The sequence below is a fragment of the Alternaria postmessia genome (assembly GCF_024291825.1).
Source record: "Alternaria postmessia strain BMP 2775 chromosome Unknown scaffold_32, whole genome shotgun sequence".
NCBI classification, from domain to species: Eukaryota; Fungi; Ascomycota; class Dothideomycetes; order Pleosporales; family Pleosporaceae; genus Alternaria; species Alternaria postmessia.
Window position 1 is genome coordinate 289206 of NW_026260105.1, and position 20049 is coordinate 309254.

At 52.7% G+C, this 20049-nt stretch overlaps 8 protein-coding genes across 8 annotated transcripts; 5 read left to right on the forward strand and 3 right to left on the reverse strand.

Moving 5' to 3' along the window:
* Positions 1-73: 73 nt before the first annotated feature.
* J4E82_005892 (uncharacterized protein) lies at positions 74-2332 on the reverse strand (the record flags this gene model as incomplete). Its single annotated transcript, XM_051732152.1, has 1 exon — positions 74-2332. The coding sequence occupies one exon, from the start codon at positions 2330-2332 to the stop codon at positions 74-76; it is 2259 nt and encodes a 752-aa protein (XP_051588172.1).
* Positions 2333-2674: 342 nt separating this feature from the next.
* GOT2 (Aspartate aminotransferase, mitochondrial) lies at positions 2675-4169 on the forward strand (the record flags this gene model as incomplete). Its single annotated transcript, XM_051732153.1, has 4 exons — positions 2675-2785; positions 2901-2961; positions 3012-4015; positions 4068-4169. 4 exons carry the CDS (start codon positions 2675-2677, stop codon positions 4167-4169), a joined length of 1278 nt encoding a protein of 425 aa, XP_051588173.1.
* A 2345-nt stretch (positions 4170-6514) lies between these two features.
* Positions 6515-7075, forward strand: J4E82_005894 (uncharacterized protein; the record flags this gene model as incomplete). Its single annotated transcript, XM_051732154.1, has 2 exons — positions 6515-6672; positions 6766-7075. 2 exons carry the CDS (start codon positions 6515-6517, stop codon positions 7073-7075), a joined length of 468 nt encoding a protein of 155 aa, XP_051588174.1.
* An 871-nt stretch (positions 7076-7946) lies between these two features.
* On the forward strand, positions 7947-9110 carry J4E82_005895 (uncharacterized protein; the record flags this gene model as incomplete). The annotated part of the gene is made up of 1 exon (XM_051732155.1): positions 7947-9110. The coding sequence occupies one exon, from the start codon at positions 7947-7949 to the stop codon at positions 9108-9110; it is 1164 nt and encodes a 387-aa protein (XP_051588175.1).
* Positions 9111-9346: 236 nt separating this feature from the next.
* J4E82_005896 (uncharacterized protein) lies at positions 9347-10509 on the reverse strand (the record flags this gene model as incomplete). Its single annotated transcript, XM_051732156.1, has 2 exons — positions 9347-10126; positions 10366-10509. 2 exons carry the CDS (start codon positions 10507-10509, stop codon positions 9347-9349), a joined length of 924 nt encoding a protein of 307 aa, XP_051588176.1.
* Positions 10510-11694: 1185 nt separating this feature from the next.
* On the reverse strand, positions 11695-15035 carry J4E82_005897 (uncharacterized protein; the record flags this gene model as incomplete). The annotated part of the gene is made up of 3 exons (XM_051732157.1): positions 11695-11825; positions 11882-14446; positions 14537-15035. The coding sequence occupies 3 exons, from the start codon at positions 15033-15035 to the stop codon at positions 11695-11697; spliced, it is 3195 nt and encodes a 1064-aa protein (XP_051588177.1).
* Positions 15036-15977: 942 nt separating this feature from the next.
* CBP4 (assembly factor cbp4) lies at positions 15978-16631 on the forward strand (the record flags this gene model as incomplete). Its single annotated transcript, XM_051732158.1, has 4 exons — positions 15978-16162; positions 16213-16285; positions 16340-16451; positions 16501-16631. The coding sequence occupies 4 exons, from the start codon at positions 15978-15980 to the stop codon at positions 16629-16631; spliced, it is 501 nt and encodes a 166-aa protein (XP_051588178.1).
* A 297-nt stretch (positions 16632-16928) lies between these two features.
* J4E82_005899 (uncharacterized protein) lies at positions 16929-19818 on the forward strand (the record flags this gene model as incomplete). The annotated part of the gene is made up of 2 exons (XM_051732159.1): positions 16929-16973; positions 17023-19818. The coding sequence occupies 2 exons, from the start codon at positions 16929-16931 to the stop codon at positions 19816-19818; spliced, it is 2841 nt and encodes a 946-aa protein (XP_051588179.1).
* Positions 19819-20049: the final 231 nt, after the last annotated feature.

Here is a 20049-nt window from a genome sequence, read left to right on the forward strand (position 1 = left end):
TAGTTTGTCGTAAAACGTGTCATGACATCTTGTACATAGCTAATCTACATGTTGTTTGAGCAACAAAGTCTTCCTACTCTGCGCCCTTTGGCTTCCTCTGCTTCTTAACACTGACCATGCTCCTTCTCGGCCTAACCTTCCTATCCCTACTAGCCACATACTTGGGCCCACTGACCATGCTCGCACACATCGGTCTCCTCTGTCCCACAAACTTGCCCAGCGGACTGAACACCTCCACTTCGGGGTAATCCTCCTCCCACTCCGCCATCCGATCCTTCATATGGTCGTCGTAGAACTCTTCCTCGAGCACCTCTTCCGGATCTCTCCCTTCTTCCTCTGCCCTCGCAATCGCAGCGAACTTTCGATTCTTCCGCTCTTCTTCCTCCTTGAGACGCGTGACACGGTCGAACTTGGCTTGGTTGGGATCTTTCTTGACGAGACCAGAGGGTTTCCAGCCTTGCGGTCTGCGGGTTTGCGCTGAGACTTCTATCCATCCTACACCCTCTACCAAGATGTCTGTGCTCCATACCCGGAAAGGCAGATTCTCAGGTTTCATCTTACCGGCCATGGGCGAAGTAACGGGACCAGCAAGTTTCTTGGTAGCGTCCCATTTGAGCTGAAATCTACCGGCGGAATTCATTTTGGAGCCTACATTGGGGGCGAGTATAGGCGGAACTTGGAGCTGGCGGTCCGAAGTTTGCGCTTGGTAGTCTACAGCTTTTTCTGTGCGGGTTACGTGGGGGTGGAGTGGTACGAAGGGATGGACGAGGAAGACTAGGTCGGGGGTGACGGGTGTGATGCGGATCAATCCACCGCCGAGGATGAGTGATTGTCCTGGTTTGATGGTGTAGCGTTCGGAATTTATGCGGTTCTTCATTACAAGGTCATCGTGTGCGGTGGGTTGGACGAATGTCTCTAGGCCTGGTGTTGTGCGTGCAAGACCGGGGAGATCGATGAGCTCGCCTCTGTTGTTGCCAAACGGAATGCGGATTGGAGACGCTGTTGTTCCGGGGAGAGAGGAGGCAATTGGAAGGACAGGGTACGGGGTGTATGGCTGCGGTGGTGGGAGGAGCGCGTCAGGATCGAGTTCGTCCTCTTCAGGGTGGTCCTCAATTTCTTCAGGAGGCTGATGCAGATGTTCTTGAGGTTTGTTCTTCAGACGTTCCGTCTCAGCGTCTTCTTCGGCAAGCTGCTGATACACCTGCGTGAGCTCATCCAGTGTCTTTGCGTTATTGATCATTGTCTCACGCTCGGCTGCGCTCCGGATCTTGCGCACGTCTTGGTAGTCTGCTCCTCGTCCTTTGGGAAAGACGGCTTCGAAGAGGTTTGACTTTCCCACGTTGACCTTGCCAACCATCCATCCCGCGCCTCCACGCTCCCAAATATCTTCCTTGACCTGTTTGGTCCACCACCCCCGCTTTGCGCTCACAAGTCGCACGTTACCCAACCGCGCATTCGCATTCTGTCGTCCTAGCGCATCTCGAAGCACGTCTCGGACATATGGCATTAAGACGTCGACTTGCTCCTTTTTTGGCGCTAACAAGTCAGCTCTTGTGATAATGAAGCTTACCTCTGCAATGCGGTCATTGGCCACCCATCCCTTGTGCTTTGCTCGTCTGTTCTGTGTTCGAAGTTTGGGTATTCGCAGGGACGATTGGAGGTTGGGTACGATGGAAAGCGGGAAATCGGCGGCATCAACGACATGGTAGATGTGATTGCGGCGATGGGGCGACTCTGCGATCGTTTGCTGTATAGAGTCGACGGTCGGGTGGTGTATAGGCGATCCTACGCGGTGATGGAGGAGCTTGTGGCATCGGTCGCATACAGGCGTAGCAGGCGGTTCGTTGTCTTCTGGTGTCTCGGAGTTCTGGTCTTGAAGCCCCAATTCTCCTAGCAACTCGGGATTTACATTTTTGAGCGCCTTGGTATAGATGTCGTCCTCGGCAGTCGCCTCTTTGGGCCTGTTTGGAACCCAGTCTAAATATTCCCGTATCACATTCCTATCGACATCATAATATCCAGCCTCCTTCCTGTCGTATATCTGACTCGGCGCACCGCATCCCGGGCATGCTCGTGGCAGTTGCCTTTGAGTTGAGGATGCCTGTGTTGGAGGATGTCTGGGGGGATTTTGGCTGTTATCCGCGGGAGGGGTAGTGGCGTTTATTTGTTCTTGAGGTGCAACAAGAGTTGAGTATGCTTTTGGAGTTGGATGTTCGGGGACCCGGCGGCGAGGTGCGATTATGGGCGCTCTGAGCAATGCGGGACAGAGGAACAGTGGTATCGAGGCTTCATGGTTCAGCAGCGTCCTGACTTGCCTTAGAGCTGGTCGCATACTGTGAGAGAAGTCTGGGCACTTCGGAAGAATGTACGTTCAATAGTGAAAGGACGCAATTGTCCCCCACGCAACGCGACGCGCGCATTTGCCATGAAAATTAGTTGACGGGCGTCGGAGTTAGCAGGGATATCTGGCCTAAGCGAATCGGAGGGACTGTGCCTCGGCGAGTCATAGCAGCTCGCGCCCGCGCAACGGGGAGTTTATTACTTTTCTGGGGTATTTCACACTCAGACCACCCGCTTCAATAGCTTACACTGTGCCCGCGAAGCTCTATAACCCCTCTCTCTTCCACCCATCCTCGCTGCCAATCCCCCCTTCCACCCCGCACACAACCACAACATGCTCGCGTCATCAAGAACGGCGCTGCGCCAGGCGGCGACTAAGCAGCTGTCTCTCAGGACCAGCGTCCGAGCTGTCTCCGCTTGGTCGCAGGTACCGCAGGGTCCTCCAGTAAGTGGCAAAAGCAATTGGGCCCCAGTCGTCTTTCGCAAGTGCTAACAACATATCCCAGGATGTAAGTATAGCTTCTGAGAGAAACATCAGACAATAGCTCACCGCCCCTCAGGCCATTCTGGGTATCACCGAAGCCTTCAAGGCTGACAGCAACCCTAAGAAGATCAACTTGGGTCAGTACACACATTGTGACAAGGAAGGCGCGACTGACAGACATGCGCAGGTGTTGGCGCCTACCGCGATGACAAGGGCAAGCCCTACGTTCTGCCATCCGTGAGGGAGGCAGAGGAGAAAATCATCAAGTCAAACCTCGACAAGGAGTACGCCGGCATCACCGGTGTACCCAACTTCACCAAGGCTGCCCTCAGGCTCGCGTACGGCGAGGACTCAGCTCCTCTCAACCAGGACAGCATCGCCGTCACCCAGACCATCTCCGGTACCGGTGCCCTCCGCATTGGCGGTGCCTTCCTCGAGCGCCACTACCCCGGTGCGAAGACCATCTACATTCCCACCCCATCGTGGGCCAACCACAATGCTGTCTTCAAGGATTCTGGTTTGAAAGTCGAGAAGTACCGCTACTACAACAAGGACACCATTGGCCTCGACTTTGAGGGAATGGTTGCCGACATCAAGGCCATGCCCAAGAACAGCATTGTCCTGCTCCACGCCTGTGCCCACAACCCTACTGGTGTAGACCCTACCGAGGAGCAGTGGCTTGAGATTGCTGAGGCTGTCAAGGCTGGTGACCACTTCCCCTTCTTCGACATGGCTTACCAGGGCTTCGCCAGTGGTGACACTACCAAGGATGCCTTCGCCCTCCGTCACTTCATCAAGGAGGGTCTCCGCCCTGTCCTTGCTCAGTCCTTCGCCAAGAACATGGGTCTCTACGGCGAGCGTGTTGGTGCCTTCTCCGTCGTCTGCGAGTCTGCCGAGGAGAAGAAGCGTGTTGACTCTCAGATCAAGATTCTTGTCCGCCCACTATACTCTAACCCTCCAGTTCACGGTGCCCGCATTGCGTCTGAGATCCTGAACGACCCTTCTCTCAACAAGCAATGGCTTGGTGAGGTCAAGGGCATGGCTGACCGCATCATTACCATGCGTGCCCTTCTCAAGGAGAACCTCGAGAAGCTCGGCAGCAAGCACGACTGGAGCCACATTACCTCGCAAATTGGCATGTTCGCGTACACTGGTCTGACAGCTGAGCAGATGGACAAGTTGGCAAAGGAGGTAGGTTTATATCCTGCAACTATCTTGAACTTTACGCTAATCGCGACAACAGCACTCCGTCTATGCCACCAAGGACGGCCGTATCTCGGTTGCGGGTATTACCAGCGAGAACGTCGGCCGCCTCGCCGAGGCCATCTACAAGGTCAAGGGTTAGAGTCATCATGACATTGTTCCACTTCCTTCCGTGAATCAGCGATCCTCGGTATGGCATAGCTTGACGCCAGCATTGTACCATACAGACAGCATCAGCGGCTAGATTATACAGTATCAAATTCTACGAGAGTCTACGAGAAATGAAACGGCTCACGATCCCCTCATCCTCGTCACCATATCTTCTCTTGTGTTCTCGGATCGAGGTATCTGATTCGTTTAAATTGGTTGATGCTACCATCCTTAGCCGAAGTTTTTCCAGCTTTGACATCACCCACTAAATCCCCACACCCCACGAGTCGTTGGTCATTCCGTCGTGAAACCATCGATGATGTGTAGATCTTTACTTGATGTGGTATCGCCTGTACCTCGTACTACAACGACGCTAGTTCCCGCGCGCTGGGACGCCTTCATCGCGAAAGGCCAAAAGCATACGTACCGGACCGGTTTCGCTGGCTTGCATATGCGGCATCCCCAAAAGGTCGTCACCCCTCTACATGCGGAGCAGAGTCGGTTCTTGTCGCGCACATCTCTCCAAGAACCGAGCCTTGCGTTCTCCATTGTTCAGTAAGCCGTTCCGGTACCGCACACCGCATCGTTCAGCAAGTGTCCTCACCGATAGAACCACCACGCTAATCACTCCGCTCGGTTACCCTGCAGCTGCGATCCGCAAGTTCCTCGTCCTGCACGTCTGAATCACAGGCGCTGATCCTGGGCGCCTCCATGTAGTGTCGCTTCCGTCATCCGTACCCCCTGCACGAGCAACAGGAAAGTGTCGACGCCTTGCAGCTCGGAGGAGGCCGGATGAACGAGTATGATTCACGCGTGCAGGTTCCTGCAAGAAAAGAAGTCAGGGTCCATGGAGCATGCCTGTTGGTGGGTTTGGTACCCGGACCTATGGCGTTTGTTCGCATGGGCGGATTCGTGTGCTGGCAACGACTGTGATTATTTTGATAGGATAGCTACATGGCAATTGTGAAGCGCGCAACGTGCGAAATTCAACGGTGACCCGTCGACGTATTTGTGTGCGGTTAATGCTGCTAGGTTGGGCTAGCAGATGAAGTTCCAGGGTCCGGGTAAGTATGCACGATGACGATGGCTGGTGAAGTGACGTCGTTGCTCTCACGACGAAAACCAACCCTCGTCTTTCTTTATATTCGTACGCTGGCACCCCGCCCTCACCCTTCCAACAGCGGGCAATAGCGATTTTCCGAACGCTTCCAGGCCTTCTTGGCACACTGTCAAGTTGCCGTCTTCATTTTCCAACCTTTTGCGCACAACGATTGCATGCGCTGCCGACGGGACAAAGCGGTGCGAGCGAGGGTCTCTGCTAGCTCCATCAGCCGCAGAGGACACCATGGAGCGGGCAACCTGCCAGGTCAGAGGCCTGACTCCACACGACATGGGCGCGTTACATTACTTTTGGCCGGACAGCCGATGAGATCGATAGGGGTCATGGTCGCCAGTCAGCCGTTGGCAGAGGGTAGAGTTGGGCTTTGTGACAGGCGATCAACGGCGAGTGAAGGCTGCCGATTGACGTCGAGGTATCCACCCACATATAGCGAAAGCCTTATTTCTGTGCTCATCATTCCGTGCCCCCCCTCTTTTGCGGTGATGCAAGCATCGCCATTCTGACTTCTAGAACACGGCCGACTTACATATGAGCAACGTGCCCGTGACCATCACTGCCGCTAAATTGCTTTCTTCTTATCTCACCGACTCGACGTGTCGTCCCAATCTACCGCGAACAGCATAGCTGCAGTCGCTTCTCTCGGCAACCGATCCGTGGAGGCTTTAGCAACCTAAACGAGCAGAGGGGTTGACTAAACTAAGGCCTCTGTACGTAGTAGTTCGGCAGACAATAACAGTCACACTCGCATTTTCCCCCCTTGCCCTGCGTCCGTAACCACTCTTCTCTGCAGAAGACGACAACTCTAATAACGGCGCTCACAGCAACAACGGGCCGACCCTTTCGTCATTCACTAAGCTAGATCCAGCCACAGCCAGTGAATCGGACAGCCGCACGGTCCACTACTGAGGCGCGAAAAAATATCCGTCGCGCCCACGTCTTTGAAACGCTGCGACACCAGTACACGAAGGTGTCGACAGCATCACCTCGAGGTTGAAGAGGGCTTTCTGTTTCCCGGATTTGCTGTTCGGTCTTGTTCAAAATGTCGGTTACCGACGACAAGGTTCGTGTTGCCCCTCCATTACCTGCTTTGCTCCTGCCTGCGCCCCTCCATGTCCTGCAATTCTCCGCACGTGTCAACCCTCCTGCTGTACACATCGCAACACGCGCCTATAGCTTAACCGCCTAACCTAAGAAATTCACTACAGAGCGGCGACATCATGTCGATCCCTGGTGCGGAAGACCAAATCGACCCAGCCACCTTTGAGCAGATTCTCGAGATGGACGAGGATGAGGTCGAGCGCGAGTTCAGCAAAAGCATCGTCTACGACTTCTTTGGCCAGGCCGACCAGACCTTCAAGAAGATGGACAAGGAGCTGTGAGTGCCCCTGTGTCTGCCCGGGCATCACCATGGCGTGCTTGCGCGCGCAATGCCGCCACATGGCGAATGCGATGGCTAACGCCACAACAGCGAGAAGAAGGAAGGCAAATACCTCAAGGAGCTTAGCGAGCTAGGTCACTTCCTCAAGGGCTCGTCCGCCACGCTCGGCCTCACCAAAGTCAAGGACTCGTGCGAGAAGATCCAACACTACGGTCAGCTCAAGGACGACGCAGGCTTAAAGGACATCACCGAGGAGAAGGCGCAGGAGAACCTGGCCAAGATTATCAAGCAGGCCAAGACAGAGTTCACCGACGTCAAGGAGATTCTGAAGAAGTTCTACCAAGACGAAGGCGACGAGGAGGAGGAGGAAGAAGAGCCGCCCGCGAAGGCAAAGGCCTAGGGCGCAATTTAGCCAGAGCTACGGCGCGAGCAACCATCTCGCACTCGCCACGCTCAACTGGAGGAGACGGCGTCGTAGCAGCCAAGCCTCGGACCGTACGCTCCAACGAGCGACATTTGACTCCGGCTTCGCGCCCTACAACCACTCCTCAACCTTGACGAACTTTTTTCCTGTGCGACATGCCTCTCTCACGTTCCTCGGAACGCTTTTTGTGTACATGTCGTCATCGGGCCAAGGAGGAAATTACAGTACTCTACATAGCCTGTCCTCAATCTTTTCTATTCCCGTCTGATCGCATTGCATAGAATATGAATAAATGTTAACCGTTCTTTAAATTGCACACATGTGCCATCAACTGTTCCTCAGCCCTACCGGTGAAGGGCCGAACGAGCGCCCATCGGCGGGCGCATGTCACTCACCCCACCTTCGGGACCTACGTCACCTTTTGCACATGGCCTTTGCCGAACTTGGTACCGCGTGTGATAGGCTGACTTTCCAGACCCCAAGAAAAGTCAACACCATGAGTGGTTCCATCGTAAGGTCCTTTCTCGGTTCCGTTCTTGTAGCCTTGCCGGTCTGCCGTCTGTCATGTGGCGTTTAGTGAGGCGCGCCTGATTTTGCCCGCTTTCTCTTCCCTTGAACCGCTCGTTCAACCACTCTCGCTTTTGCACAACTTTTCTGACTTCTCATGCTCTTTGCGACCATTCTGCGTCAGGCTACTTCTGGACCAATCAGTCGCGGCGCTACTATCACAACTGCTATCGCGCACTCCACTACTCGCTACCAACGAAAGAACAGAGTCGCCCGTCATTCTCTACAATCGACTCTAGCTCAATTTTCTCATACCGCATCCTATACTACATCACCAATCATGGGCAAGAAAAAGTTCAAAGGCGAATACAATGACTTCCTAGATGGCGAGAAGTTGCGCGACAACACCGAAATCAGAACGACATTGCAGGGCTTCGCGGCAAGAGATATTTCACCATCGCTCGGACAACAAAAGCATACAGGTAACAAGAACCAAACCAAAGGCGGAACAAAGAAACCACAACTCACACACTTCTTGTGCCTACCATTGGTCACCGATACGAGCAAACCTCAACTGCAAAAAGGACTGGAGAGATTCAAGGAAGACCTAGCAAATGATGGCCCGGTACCCACAAAGGCTGTCCGGCCAGTTGGCACATTGCATCTAACGCTGGGAGTAATGAGTCTCTCTCCCCTAAAATTAGAAGAAGTGAAGCAAAATCTGCAAGACTTGGACCTACACATCCTCCTTCGCGACATCACCCATCGACGCGTGGCAGAGAAGGCTGCCGAATCTGGCGAGATAGCAGAAAACCTCAATGCAGCAGCCATGCCCGACACAGACGCTTTGACGATCAATCTCGGATCTTTGATTCCCATGCAAGCACCACATAAGACAAGCATTTTATACGCAGAGCCTCAAGACCCATCACAGCGCTTACAGCCTTTTGCTGCGGCGTTACGAGAACAGTTCACAGAGAAGGGACTACTGGTGGAGGATACTAGACCATTGAGATTACACGCAACGATAATGAACACAATCTACGCGAAGCCGAAGAAGCATGGAAGGGGGCGACCCAAGAGCCAAAGACTCAAAGACGGCTTGAAGCACATGGAACACAAAGTCTCGCCCCACCACCACCACAACGGCGAACACACTAAAAACACCTTAACCAACGACGTTAACCTAGAAGACGAAACTGCATCCACAGCAGGCTCTCTAGATGGCAACGAAGCCACCGCATCTGTCGATGCCTCGACAGCAGAAGCGCCACGTCCAACCGGTGAAGGCCATGGCCCAGATGGCAAGAGCTGGATGCGCTTTGATGCTAGGAGTTTGATCGAGAAATACAAGGGGTTTATCTGGGCGGAAGGGGTTAGAGTGGATAGAGTTTGTATATGTAAGATGGGAGCGAAGAAAATCTGGAGTGGAGGGATAGAAGGGGAGGGTGAAGTGGTAGATGAGCATTATGAGGTTGTTTGTGAAAAGGAAATCTTCTGGTGATGAAGGGTCAGATGGGATATATGTTTTGCAGTGCTGGTTCATGGTAGATTCGAAGAAAGAAGATGTGGTACTACGCTTGTTGAGGTAGACGACCAGCCACGTATCACTGAGATACCTGGTTCTGGTCTAACGCACCAGGGTGGGTACATAGTACCATACCTCACAATTGCAGGCGTCGCAGTGTACTTGTTTCCCACGCTACAACGCTCTCGACCCCCAATTTACCCATACCACCTTCACTCCCCACGTTGTAGCTTGCTGATTTCCACTTCAATCCTTTCCGCCTCCTCAACCAAGCCTTTCTTCCTTTTCGCCAAATCCCTCATCCCTTTCTCGCCAGCCTTCCCGTACAATTCCAACTCTCGCCTTGCCAGTGCCTCCCGATCCCATAGCGCCCTCTTACCCCCACCCAATCCCTTTCTATACTCTTTCAGCGCATCCACAAATTCCGGTGGTGGAGGATGAAGTAGAGTATGGATCTTAGCCCGTAGACCAAGTAAGATGGCTTTCGTCTGGAGGAGTTCGGCGGATGATTTGGTGTGTCGGGCTAAGGCGCCTTGTTGGGTTTGCTCGAGGATTTTGATGCTGGTTGAGAGGAGGTTAGAGTGCGTGTTTAGTAGTGTTGTTAGGGTGTTTGTTAGATGCGTAGTTGCGGCCTGGAGGTCACTGGGCAGGGACTCTGTAGCGGAGTTTTCAAGTGTCTGCGCGATATTTGCTAGTGAGGAGATTGGTGGCACGGATGATGGGGAGGCGATCATGCAGAGGTAGTCTGCTATGGTGACGAGTTGGGTCGATAGAGCAGAGGCGATGAGACCTATGTTCGAATGGAAGAAACCGATGTCGCTGGAGAGGATGTCTCGATCTGATGCTGAGATTTGACCATTCAATTGCGCAGTCACAATCTCTATAACCGCGTGGAGGTCTGGTGGGAGATCTGTAGCTTTTGATGGAAGGGTTGACAATGATGTTGTGAGGATTTGAGTTGTATGCAAGGTTGTGAGGGCGGAGGTTAAGGTCTGGATTTCTGTCAGCATGAAAGAGTGACGCCAGGACACAGCATAACTACATGAGAGTAACGAAGTATGGAAAGACAGAAGGATAGAGTAGCTGTTGATAACTTATCTGACGTAACTTTCATAAACAAATAAACGACAGAACACAGAATTATACATTGGGTACCCCGAACGAGAAGAGACCGCAAAGATCGAGGAGGAATCTCGCAATCTTGAATATGCGACATTGAGAGTATCATTACCTTTCGTATTTCATCATGCACGCGCTGCTTCTTCGTATCTCTCGTCGAGCCATTAGGGTTGAGCTTTCGGGTGCAAAGATCCTTGTACAAGATTTCGAAGTTGGGATTGCGTTGCAGCACTGTAGGATCAATAGGTGGAAGCATGATGGCTCCTGTACTTGCGCGGCGTGGCTTGAAGTTACAGCTAAGAGGGACGTGACGCGAATGGTGACTAGGTGCAGTAGAGGTAGGTAGCAGCGGGCGCTAGATAGTTGTCAGCCTAGCGGCTTGGCCGACACTTCACTCATGTCGCCGATCTTAGAAGACTAATCAATTTGTTCTGCTCGAATCTGGTGTTCGAGTATTAATCATCTTAATTGACAACAAAACTCGTCAGAAGTCTGACACGGAATTTTCGACATCCAACATATTTCACGATGCCGGAAACACGAAACACAACTTCGACATACCACCTCTACAACCGTGCAGGGTCGTCATGTGCGCGCCGAGTCCGCATCGCCCTATGTCTAAAACGCGTACCCAACGTCCGTACACATGACGTAGACAAGTACTCAAGGACCACCATCGGAACAAAAGAGTATCTCGCCATAAACCCCAGCGGCGCGGTACCCGCCCTGATCCAAGAAACAACATCATCAGGACATTTCACCAAATCACGCTTCGTAATCACGCAGTCCACCGCCATATTGGAGTATTTGGACGAAACATTCCCGTCAGTTTGTCCCTTGTTGCCGCCCGTGTCTAAACCGGAGGTGAGAGCAAGGGTGAGAGAGTTGGTAGCGATAGTAACGCAAGATATGTTTCCTTTTGCGAATCGGAGAAATGGATTGAGATTGCGAGAGGTTGCTGGCGCGACGGAAGATGGGCAGCGAGAATTCATACAGAGAGCTCTGAACGAGGGTTTCGATGCTTATGAGACGATGGTGGGGAAGTACGGGGGGAGGTATAGTGTGGGTGATGCGGTAAGCATGGCAGATGTGTGCCTTTTGCCTCAGGTGTTGCAGGCGCAGCTGTGGGGCATATATGTGTTGGGATGTGATAGATGGCCGTTGATCAAGAATGTCATAGGACAACTGGGTAGAATTGAGGCGTTTGCAAGGGAGATGGATGATATTGCTGTAGATGATGCGACAGTCGTAAAACCACTGCCTTGAAGTAGCGCTCGCAGGTAATGAGTAGCGGATATTTTTACTCGCTTGATGCAAACTATAGAACAGCAGCGCCGTAAATGCTTAGAACTGAACGCCATGCCAAACGCCAGCAGGACTAAACAGATGCACATGAACAATGCGAGAGAGAAACCCATCCAGATGATAGCACGACAGACCTTTACATGACGGTGCAATTCTCCTCCTGTTGTTTCTGGTTTGTCCGACTAAGACGTTCTCGCTTCATCTGGACTTTGCTTCCACCACGCTTGAGTTCTTCAAGTCGCTCTTGAGCTTTGGGAAATTTATACGCTATGAAAAGGTTAGTATTCTCCTTCGCAATATAACACAAAGTTTTAGAAACATACCTGCAGCCCGTCCATACCACCGTTTCGCCTCATCCAAACTCCGTGGGCAGCCTATGCCCACTTCGGTGAAGTAACCCATGGCGAAAAGCGCTTTTGGTAGTGGTGGCTCTGCGCACGCTGCTTTCCGTGCCCAGAGATAAGCCTCAGTATCGCTTTGCTCGAGGATACCAGATGTACCCGTGAGGTACCAGCCCGAAAGTGCGAGTTCACTCTGGTGTTCTTCCTGAGCAGCTGCTTTAGTGTACCAAGCTATGCTCGTGCGCGCGTCAATAGGGCAGCCCAGAAGTCCGTATTCATAGGCTTGTCCGAGACGAAATTGAGAGAACTTGTAGCCGAGATCAGCTGCTTGGTGGAAGAGCGATAATGCATATGCCTCGTCGCGTATGACGCGTTCATTGCCGGTTTGCGCTTCGTAGATGAGTGCCAATTCGTGGAGCGCGTGAGGATTGTCTCGATCAGCTCGATCAGCGGCTCGTTTGAGCATGTTGATGGCTTCGCCGAAGTTCTTCTGTTGGCCGAGGAGCCCCTTGAGGAGAATCATGCCCATCTTATACATTGCAGGTGTGTCTCCTAATGCAGCAGCACGTCTATACCACTGTACGGCTTTGAGGGGATCCTTCTTGGTGCCACCGCCTTCCTCATGGCCCATCTCGCAGCAAACGGCTGTTCGATAAGCACTTGCAGCATGGCCACCCTTTGCAGCAGATTGATAGAGCGTGAACGCTTCTTTCGTATCTACTTGCAGGCCAAGCAATCCTTGCCCGTAGCAATCGGCGAGATAGAACATGGCGTCTGGGGAACCATTGCTGACTAGCTTCTTGATGATCTTGTGAGCCTCGAGGATAAACTTCTCGCGATTTTTGTTCTTTGTCCTAGAGTCAGCTGTGCCTCCTTCGTCGATAAGTACGCTCGATGCTTCTACAAGCTTTTTCGATAGTTTCAGACCCGTAACAACATCGGCCGGATTTTGCTTAAATGTGTTGCGCAATCTGTTGAGCTCATCGTAGGTAACAGGGTGTGACACTGCACCTTGTCCACTGTGACGCTGTGTGGATGGGTTGCTTTCGTAGCTGGCACGCCCAGGTTCACTGTTGTATTGTCTGACGGGTGGTGGCCTTGCATTTTGAGGTGCTTGGGGCTGCGGTACCTGTGGCTGTTGCTGCATGAGGCCTTGTCGTACAGGCATTGGATGCGCCGGTAGTGCATCTGGGTTCGACTGCGGTTGAGTAGTACCAGGTCTTCTGCCCATTGGGTCGCTCGGATTGCGACTTGGTGCGGGTGCAGCTGTTCCTGGTCGTTGGATAGGGTTTCCGGGTGCGGGCGACGCGAAGTTCCTCATTGTGTTCGGAGGTGGTTCTGAGTAGGTAGTGTCGTCTGAGTAGACCCTCTGGGGCCCAGGTGGAGGACGCCCATATCTTGGGTCCATATTGGGCGGTTGGCCATGCATTGGACCTTGATGAGGTGGTCCGCCCTGCATGCCACCAGGCGCCATGCCCCTCTGAGGCGGTTGTCGTCCTCGAACGCCATTTGGCAAACCATTGGGTCCTCCAAAGCCGGTGTTTGCTCTTGGCACACCTGGCATTAGCGGGGCATCTGCAGCCATTTCGTGTACACCATTCGCATACTGCCCGTTGAGATCAGGTTGTGACCGGCTTCGCTGCATCTGCCCCTGGGGGTTATTATTCCCCATATCTTGAGAAGCAGCTGGCGGAGCGTAAGCGCTCAGATCATGGGACGGGGATAAGTGGTTGTCAATTGAATCGCCTCTCCGATGCCTGTTGTTGGTTTCCGGGATAGCATCAAAATTGGGCATATCTATCGCTGAGTCTTCCTGTCCATAATAGTCATCGTAAAAGTTGTCTAGCCCTTGTTCTTCGCTGTGAGCCTGTTGCTGCTGGTTCGGGGCTTGAGGCTGGTATTGCGGCTGTGGCTGCTGTTGTGGCACCTGAGGCATGGGAGGTCTTTGCCCATGCTGCATTGGAGGTCCGTTTTGTTTCACACCACCAGCAGTTGAAGGCCTGGGAGGGATGTAATCTGGTGATACAGGCCCATAGTAGCCGGACACAGCACCAGGCTCGGCAAATTCTTGCTGACCACTGTAGCCGGCCCCTTGGCCTCCACTTGGTGTTGTATGAGGCATCGTTGCAGATCGCTGTGTATTTGGGCCGAAAGCTCGCCTCGAAGGCGACATGGGATCCGATGTGCGATGTGGTTGTTGTCCTCTACCAGCATCGACATTCATGGGTGGTGGTCGCTGTCCAGATGGCATCCGGTTAGGGACAGGGCGTTGGCCCTGGCCCTCAAAATGCCCTGAGTCCTGCCGGGGATTAGGCATCGACCTCTGCTGTGGTGGGCCTCGATTCTGAGGCGGCATGTGTTGTCCTCGCCCAGATGAGCCCGCGGGCTTCGCTTGTCCTCCGCTATCCTTGATGTTCATTTGTGCCATGCTCTGGTCGAGAGGTTTCGAGCCACCTTGCTGCGACTTCTGCGTTGGGAAAGTCGGAAAGGGGTTGTCATAAGCAAGAGTCTTGGGTGATGTTGGTTGAAAGAGTGAACGATCCAGGCCTGTTGACAGTAATTAGTACGCGATGTTGTCATGTAGACGTGTAATATGCCGTCCTCGCCACGTGGAAAGATCAGGACTTGGGGACATACCTGGTGGTCTCGACGCACTACGTCCTTGTTGTGGGTTGGACGGCGGTTCATTTCCTCGACCTGTTGGTCGGCTTCGCGAATCCTGTCGCTGCTGCGGAGGACGCTGGCTCTGAGGCGGTGGTCTTCGTCCTTGACCTTGTTGGGGTGGTGGTTGCTGATAGTAGGGCTCATTGTACGCTTCTTCCTGGTAATACTGGTCTTGCGGCGGGTGTCTGCGGCCCTGATTTGGCTGTGCTGATCTCGAGTACCCATTCACATCTTGGTAGCCTCCTTGCTGCTGCGCATTGCCCCACCCTCCTTGCTGCTGGTCATAATGGCCATTATTCCATTGCTCATTGCCGCCCTGGTCATAGCCGTAGTCGTAGTCGTAGTATTGTTGCTGGTCATAGTGGTTGTCGTAATTCTGGTATTGCTGCTGCTGTCTTTGCTGTGGTCTTCCTTGGTCGTAATATTGCTGCTGCGGCTGCGCGTAATTGTCGTGTTGTTGTCGATGCGCCATGACGGCGGCGTTATCGGAGAAGCCTAACCCGAGGCTGTCTGTGAAGAGGCTAGTGAGCGATGGTGATCGCGTCCGACCGGCGGGGCTGCAGCTCTTAAAGGCACCTGGGGTGCAATCTCTCTAGAGCCGGAGCTCGTTAGGCTTGTACGTAGCGTAAGCTGGTAGTCGACGTGGGTTTGCCGTTGGCCGAGCTGGCTGTGAACCGGGCTGTGTGTTGCTTGCAAAGTTGACAGGGGTAGTACAAACTCAAAGAACGGTCATATGGCCACCAAGAACCAGGAAGACCTTACAAAGGTGAAAGTCGAGGTGTTGAAGGAAGAATGTCAATAGTAGAATCCTCACTTGCACATGCTCTACAAAGCAACGCCAATTGGGGGCTGCCGCTGCCGTCCTCAAACACGGGGTGACCTCTAATTAGTTCGATCTTGCGTTTCAACCCAGTCTGCCACCCAGCGCTGGTGCAACCCAGGAAATGAATAAGAAAAGGTCCCGCTTTAGCTTCCTTCGGCTTTGAAACGCGAACCCAGGACGACTGGGATTCCCGAGCAGGCGAATCGTCGTTGTTAAATTGCATTCGCATGCGAGTAGATTAAATGAGGCATTTGCGAATGACACCTGAGTAACACCGTCAGCTAGAGTGACAGGGAAATCGACGTGATGATCAGTATCAGCCCTGCGCAAAACAACCCAATTAGTCTGTGTCACGCAGTCCCTATACGGACCAAGTCGCAGAGCCGCTGGAGATCATACACATCATGCAGTCCAAGAACAGCCTACCAATGAACGCGCAGACGACGATGCTGATCGCTGGCCCTCAGCCTCGGGTAAGCGTTCGCCGCCTGCAAGCACTTGAGACCCACTGCCGGATGATGCAGCCACAGTGGCGGTGCAAGCACACGTGATTCCCGGCGCGTCGAGCTAGCTTCGTTCGATGAACAATCCATGGCACTTGTGTGGATCGTCGACTTCACCACTCTAGCTGCACAAGACTCCACCAACAACCCCGATACTCTGATACAAAGGCCACAACTACAACGGGAACTTACAAGATACCTTCAGAGAGATTCTGAACATCACCAAGAAGTCATCATGCCTTCTATGTCAACCTATATCAAAGCCATCTCCGGGTATGTTTGCCTTACGAAGGCCTACGGGAGTGTGCTAATGTTAAACTTAGAGGCGCAATCCTTGTCATAGGGGGCCCTGCGCTCGTATGGTATGTTACACCAACCGAGGAAGAAATCTTCAAGGTATGTATACTTTGCCACGTGCATACGCCAAATAGCTGCTTATATCCCGTGTAGAGGTATAGTCCGGAGCTGCAGAAGAAGGCTCTTGCAGGAAGGGAGCAGAGACAGAAGGACTTTGACGCATTTGTTGGTCAATTGAAGGAGGCTTCGCGTTCAGACAAACCAAGTCAGTATTTCTTCTGCAGTCATCACCAGGATCGCGCTAACGGAATTAGTCTGGGCTGCACAGAAGGAAATGGATGCGAAGAGGTCAGAGGCGGAACAGCAGCTCCGCAGAGAGGAACGGGACGCATATGCTGCTGAAAGCCGGAGAAGGCAAGCAGAGATCAGAGAGAGCGCGAAGTAGCCGGTCAACGCCAGACGACTTTCATTTCGCCATTGTATATTTATCTGTATCACGAATCTACGCTTCCAAACAAGGTCTGGGATTCACTGAAATCCGAGACAGGCTAACACATCAATGTTTTGTTTTCGGGATATTAGTGGTGAAATATGTTGTTTATGGAGTGACGTTACGTGATGGAATTTCAGTGCTATAGCGAGGCGTCGATCTCGTGACCTGGAGTGGGTTTCGCGAAGCTTGGAACGCGCATCTACCCCAAACCTCCATCTCGCCCCACCACGACCGTCGGAGCAAGACCCAATGCCCAGCGATGCGCAAGCCCCCGTGAAGCTCTCGTTGCCTCTCGTATGCTCAACCTATAACATTTGCGTACAGCGTGCTGATGACATCATAGGAGTTCCAACAGGACATCTTCAATGAACTGCGCGAGGAAGATGAGCTCGTTCTCCTTGCGCGCGGCCTCGGCCTCTTGCGCATAGTCACCAACCTTCTCCACTCCTACGATGCCGCCGGAAACAACCTGATACTACTCGTTGGCGCCGACGATCGCGAGAATGTGTGGATTGGTGAGGCGTTGGCCGAGCATGCGGCAGTCAGTAATGCGCCCAAGTGTCGTGGGCTGAGTCTAGTCAATACCGATCTGATGAGCGTTGGAACGCGCGAGAAGATGTATGCGCAGGGCGGGATATTCAGTATAACGTCACGCATACTCATTGTAGACTTCCTGTCTGGGCTGCTGAATCCAGAGACGGTGACGGGTGTGGTGGTACTACATGCTGAAAGAGTTGTTGCGACATCTCTGGAAGCCTTCATTCTGAGGATCTATCGGCAGAAGAACAAGGCAGGCTTCTTGAAAGCATTCTCGGATACGCCGGAGCCCTTCACTACTGGATTCGCTCCGCTCACCAACATGATGAAGAACCTGTTCTTGACGAAACCAGCGTTATACCCGAGATTCCACGTTGCAGTCGCAAACTCGCTCGAAGGACGTAAGAAAGCTGAAGTTATTGAGCTGGAAGTGCCCATGACGGAAGCTATGCAGGACATACAGAACGCGGTACTAGCCTGCGTTGAGGCCAGTATCAGCGAGCTCAAGAAAGCGAACCCAGGCTTGGAAGTGGAAGACTGGAACGTAGACAGTGCCTTACACAAGAACTTCGATCAGATTATCCGACGTCAACTAGATCCCGTCTGGCATCGCACAACGTACAAGACGCGACAGGTCGTCCGAGATTTGTCGCTGCTTCGTACCATTCTGCACGCGCTTCTTACGTATGATGCGGTAAATTTCAACAAGTATCTCGACACTGTTCTGGCAGCCTCGCAGCCACCACCGGGATCAACGAAGCAAAATCAATCTCCATGGCTTTTCCTAGATGCAGCTGACACCATCTTCACCACCGCAAAGCGAAGGGTATACACAGGCAAGGTGTCCAATACTGAGTTAGCCAATGCTTCGACTACTGTACCAGAGTCTCTCCAGCCAGTGCTCGAAGAATTTCCCAAGTGGACGCAGCTCGCAGAAATTCTTCAGGAGATTGAACAGGATGCTTACTTTAACCCAACGCCGCAAGACTCATCCAACGGCTCTATACTCATCATGTGCGGCGACCAGGGCACAGCATCACAGCTAAGAGAGTATCTGCAGACCATGTACGTTAAGCCAGAGGGTTCACCAGACGAGGACGAGAACGAATACGAGCCATCGGCGAACTTTATGATGCGGCGTAAGCTACGCAACTACCTTACTTGGAAACGCGATTTCAGTAAAGTCAGTGCCGCGTTGTTCTCGGAGAACCAGAAAGCCATCAACGGCAGTACAGATAAGAATGTTCAGAGTGGCATGCGCCAGACTTCCGGTAAACCTCCGCCTAACAAGCGGCGCCGCATCAGAGGCGGTGGAAATGCTGCAGCAGGACCATCGAGATCCGATACGGGAGCCATCCGTACTGCGGGAGATAAAGACGCCCACATTGCTAGTCTAATGGCTGAATTGGAACCCTCTGAGATTGAAACAGCACAAAAGCCTGGCGAAGTAGGTTTCGACCCCCTGGACAACATGGAAACCTACTATGAACTCTTTGATGTGAACGACCTGATTATCGTACATCCTTACTCTGGGGATCTGGATGAACACATTTTGGACGAGACGAAGCCGCGATACGTCATCATGTATGAGCCCGACGCAGCATTTATCCGACGCATAGAAGTACATCGGTCATCGCATACAGACCGAACGGTAAAAGTCTTTTTCATGTACTATGGGGGCAGTGTAGAAGAACAACGCTATCTCTCTGCCGTCCGTCGCGAGAAAGACGCCTTTACGCGGCTGATCAAAGAACGTGCAAACATGGCTTTAACAATGAACTCGACTGCGAACCTCGCTCCAGAAGAGTCCTTCCTCCGCACGATCAACACCAGGATAGCAGGAGGAGGCCGTCTCGCCGCAACCACCGAACCTCCCCGTGTCGTCGTCGACGTGCGAGAATTCCGGTCCTCACTCCCATCTCTGCTACACGGCCGATCTATTGTCATCGTGCCCTGCATGTTAACAGTAGGCGACTACGTCCTCACACCCCAAATCTGTATCGAGCGGAAATCCATCCGCGATCTCATCCAATCGTTTGCCAACGGCCGTCTCTTCAACCAAGTGGAGTCCATGATGGAACACTACAAACATCCCATGCTGCTCATCGAGTTTGACCAAAACAAGTCTTTTACTCTCGAACCTTTTACTGATTTCTCAGCTGGTAGCGCTGCTTCTGCCAACGCGTCGGCGACGACACCCGATCTCCAATCCAAACTCGTCATGTTAACGCTCGCCTTCCCCCGCTTGAGGATAATATGGAGTAGCAGCCCTTACCAGACGGCCGAGATCTTCTCTGAGCTGAAGAAGGCGCAAGACGAGCCTGATCCGTTGAAGGCGGTGCAATTGGGTCTCGATCCGAATCAAAGTGGAGACGAGATGCGCAGCTTTAACCAGACGAGTCAGGATATGTTGAGGGCGCTGCCAGGGATCAATGAGAATGCGGTTTCGCAACTGATGCTTAAGAGTGAGAGTATCTATGAGGTGGCAAATATGCAGGAGAGGGAAATTTGTTGGTTGGTCGGGACGGATGTTGGGAGGAGGATCCATAGGTTCTTGAATCGCTCCGTGTATGAAGAAGTTCAGTGGCAGAACTTTAGTTAGCTTGTCGGGTAGTATAGACTCTGGGACGAAGATGTTGGCAAATAGGAATTTGGACAAAGATTATGGATGTATCATTCCTCTATCCCATGATGCATGTAACAAGGTACCCAGTACCCATAATCGTGGAAAAGGAAACGTGCCAAATGCACTCGTCGTTAACATCATACTCGAAGAAGCATGATATCGTGTATTCCTCGGCACCACTCGAACCATCCGCCCGCTCGCAAGAAG